Source organism: Lepus europaeus, chromosome 7 (assembly GCF_033115175.1).
Source record: "Lepus europaeus isolate LE1 chromosome 7, mLepTim1.pri, whole genome shotgun sequence".
Lineage (NCBI taxonomy): Eukaryota > Metazoa > Chordata > Mammalia > Lagomorpha > Leporidae > Lepus > Lepus europaeus.
In genome coordinates, this window is record NC_084833.1 from 54,643,969 (window position 1) to 54,664,311 (window position 20,343).

At 50.4% G+C, this 20,343-nt stretch overlaps 2 protein-coding genes across 9 annotated transcripts in view; one reads left to right on the top strand and one right to left on the bottom strand.

Moving 5' to 3' along the window:
- The window catches only part of RNF141 (ring finger protein 141), a 36,588-nt gene extending 28,802 nt beyond the window's left edge, over nucleotides 1-7,786 (top strand). For both annotated transcript variants that reach the window (XM_062196510.1, XM_062196509.1), the window contains exon 6: nucleotides 4,372-7,786. In XM_062196510.1, the coding sequence (XP_062052494.1) occupies nucleotides 4,372-4,522 (151 nt within the window). In that variant the 3' untranslated portion in view covers nucleotides 4,523-7,786. The remainder of the gene's footprint in view (nucleotides 1-4,371) is intronic.
- A 1,714-nt stretch (nucleotides 7,787-9,500) lies between these two features.
- The window catches only part of AMPD3 (adenosine monophosphate deaminase 3), a 52,227-nt gene continuing 41,384 nt past the window's right edge, over nucleotides 9,501-20,343 (bottom strand). For all 7 annotated transcript variants that reach the window (XM_062196502.1, XM_062196506.1, XM_062196504.1 and 4 more), the window contains 8 exons: nucleotides 19,216-19,347; nucleotides 18,561-18,724; nucleotides 17,875-18,001; nucleotides 15,283-15,446; nucleotides 13,757-13,877; nucleotides 12,547-12,720; nucleotides 11,005-11,115; nucleotides 9,501-10,164 (listed from right to left, as the gene is read on the bottom strand). In XM_062196502.1, coding sequence (XP_062052486.1) covers nucleotides 9,988-10,164; nucleotides 11,005-11,115; nucleotides 12,547-12,720; nucleotides 13,757-13,877; nucleotides 15,283-15,446; nucleotides 17,875-18,001; nucleotides 18,561-18,724; nucleotides 19,216-19,347 — 1,170 coding nt within the window. In that variant the 3' untranslated portion in view covers nucleotides 9,501-9,987. The remainder of the gene's footprint in view (nucleotides 10,165-11,004; nucleotides 11,116-12,546; nucleotides 12,721-13,756; nucleotides 13,878-15,282; nucleotides 15,447-17,874; nucleotides 18,002-18,560; nucleotides 18,725-19,215; nucleotides 19,348-20,343) is intronic.

Here is a 20,343-nt window from a genome sequence, read left to right on the forward strand (position 1 = left end):
GCTGTGGCCCGGGAGTGCAGTGGAGGATGGCCCAAGTGCTTGGGCCCTGCACCTGCCTGGGAGACCAGGAGGAAGCACCTGGCTCCTGGCTCCGGATCGGCGCAGCATGCCAGCTGTAGCGACCATTTGGGAGGTGAAGCAATGGAAGGAAGACCTTTCTCTCTCACTAACTCTGCCTGTCAAAAAAAAAAAAAAAAAAAAAAAAAAAAAAAAAAAAATTTTATTTATTTGAAAGTCAGAGTTACAGAGAGAGGTAGAGACAGAGAGAGAGGTCTTCCATCTGCTGGTTCACTCCCCAGATGGCTGCAACAGCCAGAGCTGCGCCAATCCGAAGCCAGGAGCTTCTTCCAGGTCTCCCACACAGGTGCAGGGGCCCAAGGACTTGGGCCATCGTCCACTGCTATCCCAGGCCATAGCAGAGAGCTGGATCGAAGAGGAGCAGCCAGGACTAGAACCAGCGCCCATATGGGATGCTGGCGGTTCAGGCCAGGGCATTAACCTGCTGCGCCACAGCACCGGCCCCACAAAAGTGTTTTGTCTTCCAAAAGTTTTATAGCTTTGTTTTGCACTTAGGTGTACAATCCATTTTGAGTTATATGTATTTATGTAGTATAAGATGTGAATCAGATTTCTGCATCTGTTATCTCATTGCTCCAGTACGATATCCTGAAAGTTTTCTTCACTAAATTACCTCTGCATCTTTGTTGAAATCAGTTGTTGAAGTGTGGGTCTATTTGTGACTCGACTCCTCTGTTTATCTGTCCCACACAGTTTCACACTGCTTTGATTGGTGTTGCTTTATAAGAAGTCTTAAAATCAGAACATGTTAGCTTACCAACATTCTTTTTTCAAATCATTTTGATTTGAAATCTTCATTTTCTACCAGAAGTCTGCCAAGATTTTGATTGTGTTGAATAAAAAGATCAATTTGGGGAGTGTTGACTTAACAATATTGAGTTTTCTAACCCATAAACAGTATGTTTCCAATTTAGGTCTTATTTAATTTCTCTAATGTTTATAGTTTTAAGTGTTACATACCTTTGACTTTTATTCTTAAGTATTTCATATTTGAATTTTTGATTATTGCTAATATATAGAAATGTAATTTTGTGTAACAGTGTTGTGTTCTGCAGTCTTATTAAACTCATTCATTAGTTCTGGTAGCTTTTTGTGGATTCTCTGGGATTCTCTTGATGGTCTGGACATTGTGATAGAAATTTTTTCTGGTATAGAATTCTAGACCTAGAGTATCTTTCCTTTCTGTACTTCAGTGCTGTTGCTCCACCTTCACTCTGCTTGCATTGTTTTCCCGTGAGTCTCCCATCCTTTTTTCCCCTCTGGATTCTTTTAAATGTTTTTTCTTTGTTTTCATAGTTTTGAGCAATTGGTTGACGTACTCTGGAGTATTTTATTCACATTTCTTAGGCTTGTTGAACTTCTTGGGTTTGTGGTTTATAACCAGTTTTCCAGCTATTCTTTTCACAAATACTTTCTATCGTCATCTTATCCCATCATCTATGCTCTCAGTTACCGACCAGTAGACCACTTGAAGTCCCTCCACCTTGCCCATATGGTTCTACTCCTCTTCTGAGTCTTTCTCTGGGTTTTAGTTTTGGGTAGTTACTGCCGCTGTGTCTTTTCACTCATCTTTTTTCCTGCATTGTCTAATCTGCCATTAATCCCATCCAGTATATCTTTAACTTCAGATGTTACTTCTCATTTCTAGAAGTTTGACATATTTTCTGTATTTTTTTTTTTAATTGTCTATTTGGAAGAGTTACACAGAGAGGTAGAGACAAAGAGGTCTTCCATCCACTGGTCCACTCCCCAAATGATCACAATGGCTGGAGCTGAGCCAATCTGAAGCCAAGAAGCCAGGAGCCGCTTCTGGGTTTTCCACATGGGTGCAGGGACCCAAGGACTTGGGCTGTCCTCTGCTGCTTTCCCAGGTGCATCAGCAGGGAGCTGGATCAGAAGTGGAGTAGCTGGGACTCAACTCGGCACCCATATGGGATGCCTGTGCTACAGGTCAGGGCTTTAACCAATTGCTCCACAGTGCTGGACCCCTGTGTCTCTTAGTGTTCTTTCCTCTAGTTTTTTGAATGTATAAAATACATTCATGAGAACAGTATTGTGACATAACAGGTTAAGTTGACACTTGCAGTGCCAGCTTCTGGTATCAGAATGCCAGTTTTGAGTCCTGGCTGCTCCACTTCTGAACCCGCTTCCTGCTAACACATCTAAGAAAGCAGAGGATGATGGCTCAAGTACTTGGGCCCCTATTGCCCATGTGAGAGGCCAGGCTGGAGTTCCTGCCTCCTGGTCTTAGCCTGACCTAGATCTGGCTATTGTAGCTATTTGGAGAGTGAATCAGCAAATGGAAGGTTTTTCTCGTTCGCTCTTAGTCTTTCAAATAAAAAAAATTTTTTTAAAAAGAAAATGAAATATACTTGTAACTTTTAGTTTTCATAACTTCTCATTCCGATAACCTGTGTCAGTTCTGGGTTCTGATTTTTTCCTCATTGCGGGTTATGTTTTTCTGCTGCTGCTTTGCATGCCTGGTAGTTCTTGAATAGATGCCAGACGTCGTGAATTTTACCTTTTTAGGTCCTGGCTGTTTTTGTATTTCTATAAATATTCTTGAGCCTTGTTCTGGAATATAGTTAAGTTACTTGGAAACAGTTTGATCCTTTTGGGTCTTGCTTTTACGATTTGTTAGGCAGGACCCGAGCGGTGTTTAACTTAGATCCAGTTATGCCCTTCAGAGTACTCTACTCCGTGCCCAAGAATTATGAGGCTTTCCAGTCTGACAGGTGGGAACAGTATCCCAGGCCCTATATGAGCTTTAGCTACTATTCCTTCCAGCCCTTGAGTGTGGTTCCCTCACAAGCACACCCTGATCAGGACTCTGCTGGTTCTGTGCAGCAGGACATAGAAAGCAGGAGTTCTCCCCATGCCAGTGCTTGCCTTGGCCCCCCGAGATTCTCAGCTCTGTCCCTTCAATTCAGGGAGTTGGCCAGGCTCCAGCTAGGTTCCTCCTTCTTGCTTTGGGGTCTAGAAACTCTCAAGACAAGTAAGCTGGAGCAATTGTAGGTACCGCCTTCTTTGCTTCCTGTCTCTCAGCAACCATTGCTGTCTTTGTTGCTTGATATCCAGGGCTTTATTTGAAACATTATCTCTCACCATGATTTTCATATATTTTTGTCCCAGGTTTTAGTTGTTTTAAGTGGGAAGATAAATCTGGTTCCTGTTGGCCGGAAGCAGAGCTTAACTATTTTTAAATTGTGACGTTATGTGCAGAGAGCACACATAATTATCTTGTAAAATCTCTCTCGGGAGCCAGAAATCAACCTGAGTAGTATATGCCAGCTCTAGCTTTCCAATTTAGTTTCTGGAACAGATTTCTAAATTTTTGCACAAAAGCCAAAGAGCAGTTGACATAATTCTATTTTTTAGTCCTATATTTTACTGAGAGATGAAGGGGAGAAAATCATTTTTCCCTACATAATGAGTTCCTGGCTATTATATTATTTTTGAAAGGTCCAAAATATTTGACAAAAAAAATCCCTTTAGAAAACATTCTTATTTAAGTGATCCATGTATGTGTGCTCTTAGCCTATCAGAAAAGTTACCCTGCATAGAATTGTCCATCTCTTATTTCAAATGCTCCATATTTACAATTTTCTCAAATCTTGTTGCCTATGAATCAGAAGACCTTTCATCAGAGTAATGGTCTTGAGAGTCATGTAGATGTTACTTAGGAAAATCATAATCCCTTTCCTAGTGCGATATTCCCTTCCTGTTGCCAAGAAGTTTTCCCTACAATAACGGCTCCCAGTAAAAGATCACGAACAAACGTTTTCACTTTACACTTTCACTAAATCTCCATTGGTAAGAGATAATTTCCTTTTAGGACTCATAAGGCATTTTGACTGCACAGGAAATCTGTGCCTATTTGGGTGTAGGAATATGAATTACAGCATTGCTTGCAGTAGCAAAAGACAGATGAAAAAACTAAACATCTTTCTACAGGAGACTAGTTAAATAAACTATAGCATAAGCAGCTAAAGAATAAACAGCTCTAATGTGTGCTGCAAAAGACAAGCAGAAAGAGCAGAGATACGTGGTACCCATATACATACAGGCTCGATCATACTGAGGCTATCTCATGAAGAACCTGTGAGAATAAGAAACTGGTAACAGCAGTTGCCCCTGGGGAAGAGAACTGAGCTGGGGACTGCAGGGAGAGATTTTTCACTGTATACTTTTATGCTATTGACTTTAAAAACCATGTGATGTTTTAATGTTCAAACAAAGCCCTGTTCTTAAAAAGAAGAAAACCAACTCTTCTTGTTTTGACATCTCCAATAGGAGTGACCGACACAGGAATTGCCCTATCTGTCGCCTGCAGATGACTGGAGCAAATGAGTCTTGGGTAGTATCAGACGCACCTACTGAAGATGACATGGCTAACTACATACTAAACATGGCTGATGAGGCCGGCCAGCCCCATCGGCCATGACCTGGGGAGAAGATCTGCCGCTGCCGTTGTGGGCTACACCTGCTTTGGTCGTGGAGGAAGACTATTGTGACACAGATACAGCAAAATACATTTCCCCACCTTCTTATTTTTGCTATTCTCACAATATGTCCCATGTTTTTTATAAACGCTCCATGTCTTCCATTATTCAAGCTAAAATTTATTACTGTTTTAGGCCCTATTTCCCTATTTATTTGTTCTAAAGTGTATTAGAACGAATTGCTCTTGAATCCTCTGCTAGCAAGTAATAGCAGTATTTCCAGGGGCTTTGAACACACTCTTTCAGGGCAAGAGTATTCTGGAATTTTTAGGTTTAAAATAAACCTTGGAATTAAAATTTTTATGAGAAAATGTTAAATAACAAAATGGACCACAACAAAGTACGTGTTACTTAAAATTTTATCTTTCTGCTGGACTCTAAGGAGTACGTATGCCCCCTTGTGGTTAATTATTACTTCACTCATTTTTACTTGAATGATCTATTCAGTTAACTCATGGCTTCAGCAGTGTGTTTTGGAGCTACCTATTTTCACTTCAAAAGGTGGTGATGGTGGTTTTTGCCCTGTGGTGTGAACGGGGCGAGTACAGTCGAGCCGGGCAGGACTGCCTTGTAAGCTCCTCGCTGCTCTGGGAGTGTCCCTACAGCTGGGCCACCATTCTCAGTGGCTTCTGAGGATGCTCACACATTGTGGAGTTTCACAAGGAAATTTTCCCTCATCACAAACATTAAGTTTTACATTCAAAGTCATTCACAATATTGGTTTGTGGCACTTGTATTTTCTCAATTTGAAGGTGTGTTTGAGTTTTCCTAGTCCTCAAATTTCATAGATTGAGAGGAGAAAATAAGTGAGGCTTTTCTTTTACCATATACTATAAAACACCTCTGAAAATTACAAATGTGGCTTTATTACTGTTTCACTGTACTACTTTGAAAGTCTCTGAAAAAAATATATATCATCTGCAGTAGCACATCAACCATTTTTAAAAATTTTTGTCTATTAAGTGAAATTCTTAACATCAGCGTTTAAGTATATAATAAAACTAGGGACTGACATCTCCTTTTAACTTTCCATGTAACTTCCCTGACCTCCTGCTGATAACTTACAAATATTATTTTCCTAAATACCCAGGGATACAGTTTAAATCACTGCTTATGAGTTTTTAAATGCTAGACTTTTAATAGGTCTGCAAATAAAACCCATTTCAAAGAAAAATATCTGTATAAAGGTAGCTTAGTTTTGCTCCCGAAATAGTGAAGATTAACCCATAACATTCATGATGAAGACCGCTAAGCACCAAATGGTTAAGTGCTCACTATGGATATTGATGTCATACCAACCTAACAATGCACTTGTTGGCTGTGTGGAAGGTAATTTGGAAACCTTGGGAGAGAGGATCCTCTGAGACCTTTTCTAGCTCTAGGATCTTCAGTTATCATTTGGAAATAGACCTGCTGAGTTTAATTCAGATCACCTAACTTGAAAATGCTCTTGAAAATGCACAAAGTTCCTTTACAGGTTTTTGGATCTTTCCAGATACAGCAAAGGATTTTATCCCTCAGAATCATTCATCTGTCAAGGAATTGACAAGTGACTTGATCTTGCCCGGCCTTCTTCACTTTACAATATGAACTCCAAGATACTAACTGATCTACTGTGAAATAAAAGTGTTTTTCTTAGCCTTATCAAAGAAATGAGCACAGTTCTCTCTCACTCCATTAAACTGGGTGGTAATTCTTAGATGTGAATATTGGGCAGGTTCTACTGTAATAACTAATGGTGAAAGTTGTAAATTTGTTTCATGGATGAAATGTGCACTCTTTGTATTCTGTAAAGCTTTGTCTTTTTAAAATCTGAAGTATTTAAATGCACTTACTATGATAGGAGATATAATGTGTGCCTTCTAGGATTTGTGAAATAGTCTCATGAAATCTAAGGAATTCGTTTTATAGGTGATAAAGTTTTTTTTCCTAACTCAATAGTAAAGAGTTTACTTGTAGTATAATGCTGCAAAACTGTAGCTTGGGAAAATGAGTTTGTTATGTACTGAATTTAGAGGTTGAGAATATTAGTTTGGTTTTATTCTTAGGACAAACTGATAAATTGTGCAATAACTAATCTTTAGCAAGTAGATTTTAGCTAATTGAAGATTTTTTTTCTTACCATGTAATTTCACATTCTTACATACTAAATGTTTATAATCCTTAGAGGACTATTTTATATTGTGCTCTGGGGAGTTGTGATGTTTATGTGTGCTATGTAAAATTCATTTCAAATTGTATGTGATTCCCTATATTTAATATCTATTCAGATAATTAAGTTGCTTGAAAATATCTTTTGGTTCAGCAATTTTTTAACATCGGGAAAGTTGGGTTCATTAAAAGGCATTTCAATTTGCATTTTCAATTTTTTTCTTAAGCTTACTTCATCTAGGAATTAGAAAACTACTTGGAGATTAGAGAAATCAGTTGATCACCCACATTTATGATGGCAAACCTGGTAATATAAGTAGCTAACAGCAGACTCTTGTTTTCATGTCTTTTTACCCTATTGGACAGTAAAAATAGTCAGTAAAATACTCCACCCCTGAGAAATTTTACAAGGCAGAAATCAAACTACCTAAGATACATCAGTGTGATTAGAGAGGCATCTTAGAACTGAGAAGAGGAAAGACAAAAGAGAAAGTTGGCAGTTTATAGTTACATTTACTGATGCATATCATCATCATACTATGGGAAAATAGGCATTGTGGTATCAAGACAGAAAAGCCTCCTCAGAGGTTTTGATAATCTTGCAGCTGTTTATATTCTAGTCTTGCTCTCGGTCATCTTCCAAGTTACAAATAAGACATTTCTTTAGAGGTTGGAGGTGCAGAAATTTTCTAGGAACTATTTGTATGATTCGTGTTCTCTTACTGGAGTTAAAACAGAGTTCAGGTAGGGAGTATTTAGGCATACTGCCAACATACCACCTTCCTTTGTGTCTGCAGACCCAGAGAGAAAGGAATGCTCTTTCCACAACACAGCACTCAGGAGCACCTGAAGAGAGAAGAGGATGTGCTTGAACCCTGCTTTGAGCCAAGGGAAAGGGCCCAAGGGGGCCTTGAGAACTGCCAACCCAGGAGCTGGGATTAGCATTCACAAGGGAAAGAGCAGTGAGGAACAGCATTTCAAAGATACAAGGTGAAGTTACACATGAACTTGATCCTTTAGGTAAGGGATATTATCCCTTAGAAAAACCGTCCCTTTAGAAAAGTAGGCCAGTATACAAATTGCCTTGAAGTGACTCACCGCCAAAAGGCCAATTCAGTGGGATGACAGAATACAAGTGCCCAGAGCTGTGGACGAAGATGCCTGCAAAGCTTGCAGCACAGGTGCGATCCAGCACGTGCTGGCTCACAGACTACAGCAAGGGCCACAGAAGGGGATGAACACGTGCGGCTTTGCAGATTAACAGAGCAGTGGTTAGAGAAACAGTGAAGCTTTACCTCCTGGGAGCAGCGAGCTTCAGTTTGAGTCCTGGAGTTTCTAGTGGTGGTCGTCCATGTCTGAGCCATAGTAAGAGACGTGAGCAGTTACTCATGGCTTTCTGTGACGCCCTGTCAAAGGCTTAAACATCTGCTTTAAACATCATTAGCTTTAGTTTTAAATTGTTGAGCCACAGTCCTAAGACTTTATTTAAATTTAAAAAAAAAAAAAAAAAAAAAAAAACCTCGGATCAGTGCGGTGCACCGGCCGCAGCGCGCTACCGCGGCGGCCATTGGAGGGTGAACCAACGGCAAAAGGAAGACCTTTCTCTCTCTCTCTCTCTCTCTCTCTCTCTCTCTCTCTCACTGTCCACTCTGTCAAAAATAAAAAAAAATAAAAAACCTGTTACAGATAAAATGACAATGAAAAACTGTACAATACTTGCTATGTTAGAGCCACTGTTTACAAATGGGGGCTTTTCAAAAAGAATGAGTCCCTAAGATACGGGTTGCATTCAGTTCTGTAATCCACTGTGAGATGACATCCTTGCCTTGTAAAAAGACTACATTTACACTTCCCTGTGCTAAACGGACCAGTGGAGGAGAAAGGCATCCTAAAGTCACAGGGTGAGACAATGTTCACGGGCAAAAGTAGGCTTCTCCTAAGTTTGTAATGATCCAAATGACTTCCTGTGGTATGAATTTGCCCTCAGAAATAAATGCAAAGGCCTTGAGTGGCTTGGAGCTAGGAGCACATATCCTTAAAAAGTTACCAAAAAAGGAAATTGTTAGTTGGTATACATTTATTGAGCACCTACTACATACTAGGCACTAGTAACACAGATGAAGAATACATTGATAAAGCTTAAATTCAGAATAAGTCTTAAATGCTTTCTACCTGGCCCCTGGGACCATCTGTCTTCTCAAGAAGTCTGCATGTTGGGCAAGGGAGAAGCTGCTTTTTAATGAGATAAACCCTGTTACCGTGATTTAAATTTTTTTTAAAATCTGACATTTGTAAAGCCTAATGGAATGGTAGAGGACTGGATTGGGAATAAGGAAACCTAGTTGTATTATAGTCTTCCTTCTTACTAGCCGTGTTACCTCAAGCAAATTTCACTTCTCTGGCCCTAACTCCTCCTTGGTAAAATGCTAATTAGACTACAGTGGTAGGGTATCAGAGCCAGTCGGCTCAGAGGTAACCTAGTGCCGTGCTTTTCGGAGTTCCCTAGTTCAAATGAAAAGCTGCTGCTGCAGCCCCACTGTGAAGCTGGTAAAAGCAGAGATGCTCTGACAGCCCACCCCCCCCCCCCGGGCCCGGAGGGGCCCCTCGGGGATTCACAGACCACCTTTCCAAACCACTGGGCCAGGCAACCCCCACTTTGTGCAGGAGGAAGCCAGCACCCCGCACAGAACAGGAGTGGCCGTTTCAATGCATTCATTTGGCTTCCTAGCTGGAAATGAGGGAGCAAGACGAAACAAAACAATTTAAAAATTTAAAAAAACACAAATGTTTAAGAAGGGAACCTTCTCTTTTAATTCTTTCCAAGTAGCCCCTTTATGAAAGGGAGCTTTGAGATGGGCTTTAAGGCAGCCAGAGGCTGGAATGAACAACTTCCAATTAGCCTGCAGGGCCTGGAGTGGGGACAGCGTGGCAGAAAACCACACAGACCGTGTATCACTTGGCCGTGTCCTGTGGAAAACCCTGGGCCCAATCATTCAAGCAGTGGTGGGTTTCAGGAGGACTATTTGGAAAGTTAGCAACAAGTAGAGGCAAGTGCCCAGCTCCTAGACTTCCCCAAGAAGTCACCATCTCAGCCAGAAATGGCATCAGGAGTGGGCATGGCAGATCTCAAAGTGGACACAGCAGCCAACATCACTAGTCCCAGAGAGCAGAGTCCTCATTCGGTGTCTCAACCACTGCTGGCCACAGCAGACCTGAAACTGAACCACAGAGTTAAGACGCAGGCCGAGGGCCGGGCCTACTTGGCCAGGGCCGTGATCTCTTCCGACTTCATGGCGTCGGACAGGAAGCTGAGCTCGTTGCACAAGGTCTCATATCGGAATGCCATGCGGATCTGAGCCACGTTCGTCTTCCGAATATCGTTTCCTTCGGGTCCTTCTTTGTAATAATTTTGTCCCAGAAACTTTTGCTTTTCCTACGGGCCGAGAGAAACACAAGTGAAGATGCCGCTGTGGGTTGACTTTCTGTATCCACACAGGCGTCCCCGATGTGAGATACAGCCCATCACACCAGGTCCCCTAAGCAGATCCTCAACCAAGCAGCGCCCCAACCCCACCCCCTGCTCCTCTGTGTCACCCTGACAGCTCAGCCACTCCCCTCGTTCCTGATCACAAAGGGAGGAGAAGCCGGGGGCCGGGAGACCACCTGCCCCTTTGGTGTGCTATCTGCCAGGAGGACTAACTCCGCGCGCAGATGCTGTTCTCAGCATCACCATCAACAGGAGCACAGCCTGCCGCAGGCTCTTCCCGCACCAGGGGCTTTGCCCAGGGCACGGTTCTCCAGGCTGGTGCCCTACAGAGCTTTGCAAAGCCTTCCGCTGCCGAGGGCCCATCGGTAGGGTTTATCTCACCCAGACTCTACTCCACTGTTCAAGACACGCCGAGTGTGCCCCCTGGGCTGGGAGACAATTCTGGGCACAGTCTAGGGATTAATGCTGAACCTCAAACTGGTCTAACAGTCTAGAGGTGGAGACAGAAGACCCAGGGCTACATGCCTATTACAACATCAGAACAAGCGAATGTGACGAAGGATCTCAGATTAAGTGGACAGATAGCAACGGCCCAGCAACGGCCCACGTTCTAGAGTGGGCGACCAGGGAAGACCTCCGCCCAGAGGTGACATCAAGGAAAGGTCAGAGAAGGGCCAGGGCCGCCACAGAGGTTCAGGAGGCTCCCGAGGGTTTGTGTTTTGTGGCTCACAGACCCCCAGGGCCAGCAAGCACCCATGCAGGAAGAACAACACCCCAACACCGTACCTGATGTGAGAGGCCACTCTGCAGCACACTGTTCCTGGCGATCTCACACAGGTCGCACGTGCTCAGCTTCCACACTTGAGCTGCGATGGCATATTCTTCCATCAGAGCTTCCTGGACCCTCCCCCGAAGCACACAGATCAGACGGGAGAACACCCAGGTCATCACACCACACTGGTGCAAAGCCAAACACGCCCGACAGCGCCCATCTCCTTTCCCTTTGCTAACTAGCGCTAGATCACGCCACTGCAGTGCGCATTCCATTCCAGACGGGCCTTTCTGGAGTGCAGTGGCCAGCAGAGGTCACGTAACACACCTCGGCACACTGTCCACAGCCGGGCACGCAGGCTGCTCGCCCAGGAGGACACCTTGAGCCACATGCGCTATCTCAGTCCCTGCCCTCCAGTTTGGCTTGGTACTTAACACACTATTTTCTACAGGTTGTGCCCAAGTCAAGGTCAAGGTACCAAACCACGAGTGAGAAGCGATCGCAGGAGGAGCCGTTGAGAGCACACCATCCCCAGAGGGCGCCAACGTGGCTGTGGCTCTGCTTTACTAACTCTGGGATGTGAGAGGTCCACCATCCATCACCTCTCGCCCCACACACCCCACTGCCTGTCTCTTAGAGCAAAGTGGGGCCCAAGGGCCGCTGGCCAACTATGTATCTTTATGAGGCAAGATTATTTTCAGACTTTGACAGAAACAACAAATGGAATGCAGAAGCAGATAGGAGGGCCCAGCTGTCTCCTATTAAGAACGGTATTAAAGAGATTTGCAAACATGCAAACCAATGCTATTCTCGGTATTTTCATTTTGTTTTGGAAAACATCGCTATTTTTCATAAAAATTGCTCTTTATGTAACACCTCACTAGGTTTATTGCTCTTTTATTTTCAGAGATAACTAAACATTTTAAGATTCTTCACTCATTTCTAACACAAAAAGCATCCACAGATAGAGAACTGTTGGTTATATGCGCTCTCAGGGCCTCCATTCTTAAAGGGGCGAGGACCGGGAGGTTGGAGAATCGATGCACTGAAAGACTGGCCTCTATTTTTGCTAACCAGGGGCTGCTCTGGAGGTGCCCTCATCATGGTCCCCATGCATGACATAGCCCTTCCCTGCCTTGTCCCTTTTCCTTGGAGACCCAAAGCTTAACAATAATAAGGACAGCAGTCATTAAGGAGGTAGCTAATATGTCCCATCCGTGCTGTAGACACATCCTGTTTTGACCCTTAAATTCAATGTCTGGATGAATCCACACAGTAAGGTACAGATAAAGGCAATTCTTCCCATTATGCAAATGGAGAGGAATACAATATGAACAGGTCAGAACTCAAGGTCACAGAATAGTAAATGTCAAGGACAGAAACTAGAGAAAGGCTAGGAAGTGAAATTGTGCCTTTAAGGGTTCAAGGACCCCAAAGAGAAGGCTCCTGGATGAAATAACCTTTCCCCTTCACCAGTGGCTTCCCTCTTGTCCCTACTGGGCCCCCACCCTCCCCCCAAAACCAGGATGGAGCCGTGGATGCCCACGGGTGCTCACCTTCGTGTAGTGGAACTGCATGGGGTCGTCCGTGGACAGGGAAACGTGCAGCCCCTTGTGCAGGAACTCCCGCAGAGGGTTCTTGGAGTACTCAAGGAACAGACTGTTGTTGCTGAGGGGCGACATGGCGATGGGGATCTGGGCAAGGTAGTAGAGGTACTGCAGGACCGGACTCTGCGAAAGAACCACCGAGTTCACGTCACGGGGGCCAGGGTGGGGAAGGGGGTGCAGCAGGAGGCGGCGGCAGCCATCAGCAGAAACCAGAGGTCTCAACAGGGTCTGCCATCAAGCCCGAGCGAGTTCAATGAAGCCAGGACCCCCGCCCCGCCCCGCCCTCCGTGCTCCTCTCCCTGCTACATCACCTGCGGCCCTCCCTGGCCACCGCCCTCCCACCCACTCTGGGAAGCACGCCCACTTGACCCAAGCCTGGGGCACACACAGCTCTGGGCACGAGGCGTCACTGACCCCCAAGCCCCAGCTTCAGCTCCCTCCTCCAATCAGGCCAGGAGACGCCCGCTGGTGGGGCTCTGCTGCTTTGACTGCCACCACTCCAGCTGCCAGGACACAGGCCCTGAGCGACCGGAAGGGGCCGCCCCGGCCAGGATAGCCTGCTCTTAGGACGGGGCACCTGGCCCCCAGAAACGCCACGAGGGCCACCGCGTTCCTGTGCACGAGACTCAAAATGGGGAGAAGACAACGTGTGGAGTTCGTGGGAGCAGTGTGCCCACGAGTGAGGCTGACGGACGCAGTGTCGGGGACGGGCTGAGTCCCTCACAGCCTGAGTGGCGGACAGCTCATCTGACCCCCATTACAAGGAAGCGTGTGGACACTATGCTGCACACAGAGACGCTCGCTCTACAACGCTCAGGGACAAGGCAGGCAGTGCAACGCCGTGGTCGCTGTCACCCTGATTTTATTATTGTTATGACAATGAGCGCATTAAAACCAGGCTCTGCATGAAAGATGGGAGCTGGGAGAAAGCTAACGGAAGCTTCTATTAAAGGACCAGCGATGCGGGATTTTTATTTCCCTGTTTTTGAACATCGAAATTGTGATGGGCTTGATTATCTTGTTTTCATAATTGAAAACGGAACCGAGAGGACCACAGCCCAGGAAAGAGCCCGGCCCTCCAGCAGCACCAGCCGGGCGGGGCTGGCCGGGCCAGGCGGGAGTCCAGGATGGGCAGTGGGCATGGGGTGGGCCCAGTTACCTTCTTGAGGAGCAGCCCGTGGGAAATGTTGTCGGCAGTGAGGAAGGCGGACACCAGGTGCGTGATGGAGCCGGCCTCGCCACAGTGTGGCCGGAACAGGAATGTGCCCAGGCCTCGCTCCCTGTGGGAGGCGGCAGCTCAGGTCAGGAAGGCACCCTGGCTCACTCTGCCTCGCGCCCACACCTCCGGCCCAGGGGGCACCCTGGAGACTACCCACCCCAGCCCAGAGCCTCTCACCCCTGCCCCGAGATTACCCACCCCCCCAGCCCAGAGCCTCTCACCCCCGCCCCGAGATTACCCCCCCCAGCCCAGAGCCTCTCACCCCCGCCCCGAGATTACCCACCCCCCCAGCCCAGAGCCTCTCACCCCCGCCCCGAGACTACCCACCCCCAGCCCAGAGCCTCTCACTCCCGCCCCGAGATTACCCACCCCCCCCAGCCCAGAGCCTCTCACCCCCGCCCCGAGATTACCCACCCCACCCCCAGCCCAGAGCCTCTCACCCCCGCCCCGAGATTACCCACCCCCCCCAGCCCAGAGCCTCTCACCCCCGCCCCGAGATTACCCACCCCCAGCCCAGAGCCTCTCACCCCCGCCCCGAGATTACCCACCCCCCCAGCCCAGAGCCTCTCACCCCCGCCCCGAGATTACCCACCCCCCCAGCCCAGAGCCTCTCACCCCCACCCCGAGATTACCCACCCCCCCAGCCTAGAGCCTCTCACCCCAGCAGGTGATATGGAGGTGACGAGACCCTGCTGTGTCCTCTGCCTGCTCCTGTCCTACCCTCCAGGCCAGCAAGGGCTACGTGGAGTCACAGTCAGACCTCCTGGGTACAGACATGGGCAAGCCAAGGCCCAGAGCCCAATGTGCTGAGTGTCAAAGCTGGAACAAGCCGCCCCATCTCCAGCAGCTCAGCACGGGGCGGCCCAATCCCAGCACCAGGCCATCCAGCTTTGAATCAGGCCCTGGCAAGAAAACCTCCATACTCACAAACTCACACTGGCTGAGCCAGGGGACCCCCGGGCCCGACAGGAGCAGGCGAGACACAAGACCCATAGGCAGGGCACAGCTCAGGGTCCCGCTGCCCTCGTGTGTCCCATCTCCACATGTGTACTGGGGGCCTGTGTACGTGAGACCACGTGTGAAGGCACACATGGCTTCAGTGTGTTTTGCTCCCTGCTATGTGCCCAGTGCCTATAGGGCTGCAGGACACCAGGTGTTGAAATCACAAATGCCTATGTGAATACAGATGGTGTAGAAGAAAGTGAGCAGGTGTGTGTGTGTGTGTGTGTGTGGTGTGTCCATGTTCCCTGCTGCCCTGGGGAAGTACAGGAACACCTGGAGATATACTAGAGTGTCTGGGTGCGTAGGTCAATGTGTGTGTGGCACGTGTGTTGTGGCAGGCATGCTTGTGTGGCGGCTGTCATATGGACACCTGCCTTGGGAACACTGCTGACGAGTATCTGTGTTTTGAGACACGTGAACAGGTGTGTTGGCCCAGGTGCACACACTCGTGCACACGCACCCACCTGCGGAGGTTGTTGAGCACCATGATGTTGGCGTACATGTAGTACAGGTAGTAGCTGTAGGGCGGGTTCTGCTCGCTGGTCCAGATGTCTGGGCTGGGGCTCTTGTCCGAGAACATGTGGTCACTGTGCTTGGACTCGTCATCCACGCTGTCAAACCCTGTCACCTGGGCGGGAGAAGAGGCCCTGAGCACGAAGCCAAGGCAGGCAGTGAGCCCAGACTCCGCAGGCTCACAGCTGAACTGCCAGGGGCCTCCCAGGTTCCCACCCTGCCTGCGACATGGAGTGGGTATAATGCCACGGTCTATCTCTCCAGGACTTCCCAAGGTGCCCCCAAGGCCAGGCTGGACGGTACCAAGCCCCCTGTGACAGTGGCGGACACTCAGGCCAGGCCAGCAACCATACCCTCTGCCCATCCCTCTGCTGTGCCAAGGTGGCCAGCACTGAGGGGACAGCGGCCACGGCCGTCAGCAACACAGACAAGCTGTGAGGGGAAGGAACACTGCAGCACACTGCTGTACAGCGGGCCCTGCCAGAAGCTGTCACACAGACGGGCTGGGGCTGCAGGCCGAGCAGCCCTGCAAGCTCCATCTGACACGTGGGCAAACCAGGCCCAGGGTGAGAAGTCACCAGGAGAGACCCCCGACTCTGAGCTCATACGGGCTCCAGCTCTGGCCTCTGGGGCTGTAGCGGGAGGATGGCCTGGTGCACATCCAGGCATGGCTGTGAGACACTTGCAGGTACCTCACAGACCAGGAGCCCGTGGTGGGGCCCCACCAAGGCCCCGGAGGCCAGGCTGCCATCCAGTCTCCACTGGGAGCTGCTTCTGAGCCAGCCCCGAGGCACCTCGGGAAACCCTGCTCTGCCTGCAGGGCCCTACACTGGAGGCCCTGGGCTGGGCTCCAGAGGCCTTGTGGCTACTTCTGGAGGTCAAGGCCCAGCCAAGAGCGCCCCTGCCTAGCACACGGCTCTCAGCCTGCACGTGGGGCTGCTGGGGGCCTCCCTCCTACTCAGCAGCAGCAGGGCTTCGGGAACAGGCTCTGTCCAGCGAGCAGAAGGGAGAAAGGCTGCACCTTGCCTTGCAACTGACCCACACTGGGGCTCCTGGCCAGGCGCCAGACCCTAGCTGCGTCTACAGCCCCTCTGCTTCCAGGAGAGCCAAGCACCACAGGGGTCTTGGCCAGAGTCTTCCCTGTCACAGACCCCCCCACCCCACCCCAGACAGGTCTGGGGGCCAGAAAGGACCTTCAAGGGTGCTCTCACTCATATGTCACTGGCATGGGGACAATGCCAGCTCCCATCCTGAGCTCTACCCACCCAGGACAGGCCTCACCAGGACCTCCCACGCATGCCGCAAGCACAAAACACATCCAGGCCCCAACGTTTCCTCCCCTGCCTCCGCCCCAAGCCTGGTCTTCCTCCATCACTCGGATAGCACTGTCTTCCTACACAGCCAGGCCCGGGGGAGACCCCCAGACCCTTCCCTCCTGCTCCCCTCGGGCTGCCCAGGTCCTGTGGGGCCTACACAGCCCCTTCTCGCCAAGCCCACCTCCACCCAGGGCCGCAAGCTGGCAGTCACCCCCACCTCACTGCTCTGGGGTACAGAGCACATGGCAGGGATTCAGGGCACCTGCTTGGAGTCGGGCGACTGGATGGGATTCCAGTGACGCTCTCCTAGCTTGCTGATTGCTCCGCTTTAACCTGTGCGTGTGCGAATCGGAGCTGGCAGCCGGCCAGGGCTGCCAGGAGGATTAAGGAGAGGGTCTGTGGAGAGGGAGCACCCCAGCAGGCTGTGAGTGACCCTGCAAGAACAGCGGGGTGCCTGTGCAGAGGTGCGGCGCCAGGCCAAGCGGCAAACGCTCCATCAGCGCCAACCCTGAGGTCGTGCGCACTCCCGCGGCTGGAGCAGGCGCCAAGCCCCCGACTCGCAGCTCGCCTCCTCCCATACCGATGGCTGCATCCTGTTCCAGACCATTCCCCACACTGCGGCCGAAATGCTGTGTGCCTCAAACAGAAACTCCGGCTGTGCAAACACTTCCCAGGCAGGCCCCTAAGCAGACTGCCACCTCCGCCGCCTCTGGGCTCCTCCCTGCCCCTTCCCCGCTAGAATTCCTCCCATCACTCTGCAGGTCCAGACCTGGCTTCTTGCTGCAGGGAGCACTGCCCTCCTCCATGCCTCCCTTGGGGATTCCTTCTCCCCTTCTCCTGTCACTCGCCAACCAGGAGGAGGAATACCGCGGGTGGGGCTGCCCACGCTCACCCCAGCGCGGTACCAGGATCATCTTTGTTTCCACGTGCAGCAGGGCGGTGGAAGCGCCTGATTTTCTAACGCCGGATGCGGCTGCAGCGCGGGGCTGCTGGGGCAGGAGCCAGCCTGGCCAGCCCCCACCCCAACGCCAGCAACTGTCCCTGAGGAGGTGGGGACGTGCCCTCCCTGGCTGGCGGGGAGCTGAGGGGGCGGCACCTTGTGTATAAACTCAGCATCCGAGTTGCAACCCCATGCGCTAGCACAAGGGGGCGGGGCCTGAGAGGGGAAGCCCGTGAGTGGCCGGGGGACACCCGGCTCCCGCTCGCGCACGGCCCACCCACACTCACGTATTTCAGGAAGAGGTGAAGCTCTCGGTGATCTTGAGGGTCGATCGTGGCCTTGAAAAGGGGCAGGAAGATGTTCTCCAGCATCTTCCCAAAGTTCGGCAGCAGCTTCTTCGACCTAAATATGTCACTGGGGCAGTGAAGACGGGCTTACCGGAGGCAGCCAATGGCTCCGTGGCCTGAGGGAGCACGCTCCTCACTCCCCCAGGCAGCCAGTGTCCCCGTTAAGTACCCAGAGCCACCTCAGTCAAGGCCTTTCTCCCCCACTCCCAGCCATGGCTGCAACACAGGCAGCCGGCTGTGACCTGGCCACCTGCCCACACCTGTGGGAGCACTTGCTCGGACCAGGGCCCTGTCAGGGGAGGGGCAGTGGGACCCAGAGTCCGAGAGATGAGTCCTCACATTTCCGGAGATCCAAACTCCCCAGTACTCAGCTCAGGTCCCCACCCCCACCCCGCACCACACGGGCCAGGCACCTGGAGGACGACATACCAGCAACATGGGCCACCGCCAGGGCACCGCCCCCTCCCATGGCTCACCCCAAAACCAACGCGCCTCAGCCCTCAATGAGAAGGTAGGGGAAGGAGTTCCTCCAAGGCCGTGCCCTGAGGACATCTTTGCCAACCACCCCTCCCGGTGCAGGCACAGCAGCCCGCCCCCAGGGGCCCAGGGGTCACGCCCTCACGTACTAGATCCGGGGCACCTGGATGATCCAGCGCATGTTGGGCGAGTAGACCTTGTGCTGGATAAACCAGCGGGCCAGGTTGGGCCACTCCTCCGGGCTGCGGCCGTAGATGGAGAGTCGCGGCTCTGAGTACTGGTACTTGCTCTCCTCCAGCTCCCGGGCCACCTCCTAGCGCCAAGAAGAGCCCAGCTCAGCCCAAGAGCAGCCCAGCTACACAGGAGACTCCTAGCCCCAGCTGGGTCCTCGGGCCACCTCAGCCATCTGCTCCCCGCTGGGAGGGCCATTCTAAGTCTCCACAGCTGCCCGCTGAGCACTTGCTGCACCCCACGGCTCTGAAGGCCACGAGTCTGCACTGCCATGCTGCAGACCCAGGCCCAGCTTAGCAGAGGCATCTTGCCATGGAGCAAACCTGCTCCCAGCCAAGGTCAGGCTGCAGCCGGAGAGCCAGGGCAGTGAGCCAGGATGCGGGGAGCTTTGCCGGGATGGATGCTCTCCCCTCCTCTTCCCTGCAGCCAGCACGTGCAGTACCGGCCTCCCTGCATTCAGGACAGGGAGCACAGGAGGGGAAGGGGACAGGAGGTTGCGCAGACCCCCCACGCTCTGCAGGCAGATGCCATGGGGTGCCTGAGGGGGCCTGGGAGGGGCTGGGGCTCACTCACCTTGACCATCCGAGCGAAGTACTCTCCCCCCAGGTAGTTTTCCGTTTTCAAATACAGGTCCCGCAGCTCGCTGGCCCCCACGGGGTTGTATTTGGAGTTGAACTTGTCAAAGCGATGGAACGTCTGCCGGCCCTGGGGGAGGGGACCACCAGCCAGGTCAGCACACTGTGCTGCTGTCACCACACAAATCTGCCCCCCACACACACATAAAGCAAGGTGGCCACAATGCATCACATCCTCTATGCTGCTTCTTGCATAAAATCCTGGAAATTCCCAAGGGCCAGGACTGGGTATCACCACTTGGTCAGTGTGAGTCCTGAGCCCCTCTGTGGAGCACTGAGGTATCGCGACTAGGAACATGGCCAGCAGAGGGCGCTAGACTGTCGAGTAACCAATTAAATATCTGCTGTGCTTTATTATTATTTAAAGATTTTATGTATTTATGTATGTATGTATTTGAAAGGCAACGTGATAGAGAGAAAGAGATCTTCAACATATTTATTCACTCCCCAGATGGCTGCAGTGGCCAGGGCTGGGCCAGACCAAAGCTAGGAGCCAGGAGTGCTAGATTGGAAGCAGCCAGGAAGTTGTACCGGCACTCCTTATGGGATGCTGGCATGACAAGCAGTGACTTAACCCTCTGTGCCACTTTGCCAGCCACTCCTGTTCTTTCTTAAAGCTAAACACTCTCCCATTATAGGGCGATGCCATTCACCTGCTGATGGACACTTGGGTTGCTTTGGCTGTGGTGAATAATGTCATGAGAACAGGGGTGTGCCAGTACCCATTCAAGCCCCAGCCCTCAGTGCTCTTGGACGTTTCCTGGGAAGGGAATTGTTGGATCACACGGTAATTCGCCCGTTAACTTTCTGAGGGAGCACCAGGGTGTTTTCCACAGCAGTCGCACCACCATTTAGTGTTTTAACAACTTTGTGGAGTTAACAGGGCACATGGCTGTCACCATCTTATAAGCTTAATGGCATACAACTGCGAAGTGGCACAAGTGGGATTAGAACTCGCACCCATCTGACCCCATGTCGCACACTTGGCCCCATGGCAGCTCCCGGCCCTCTCGTTCTCCCCCCACCGCCCCCACGGCTAGCACAGGAAGAGCGGCTCCGCCTCTCC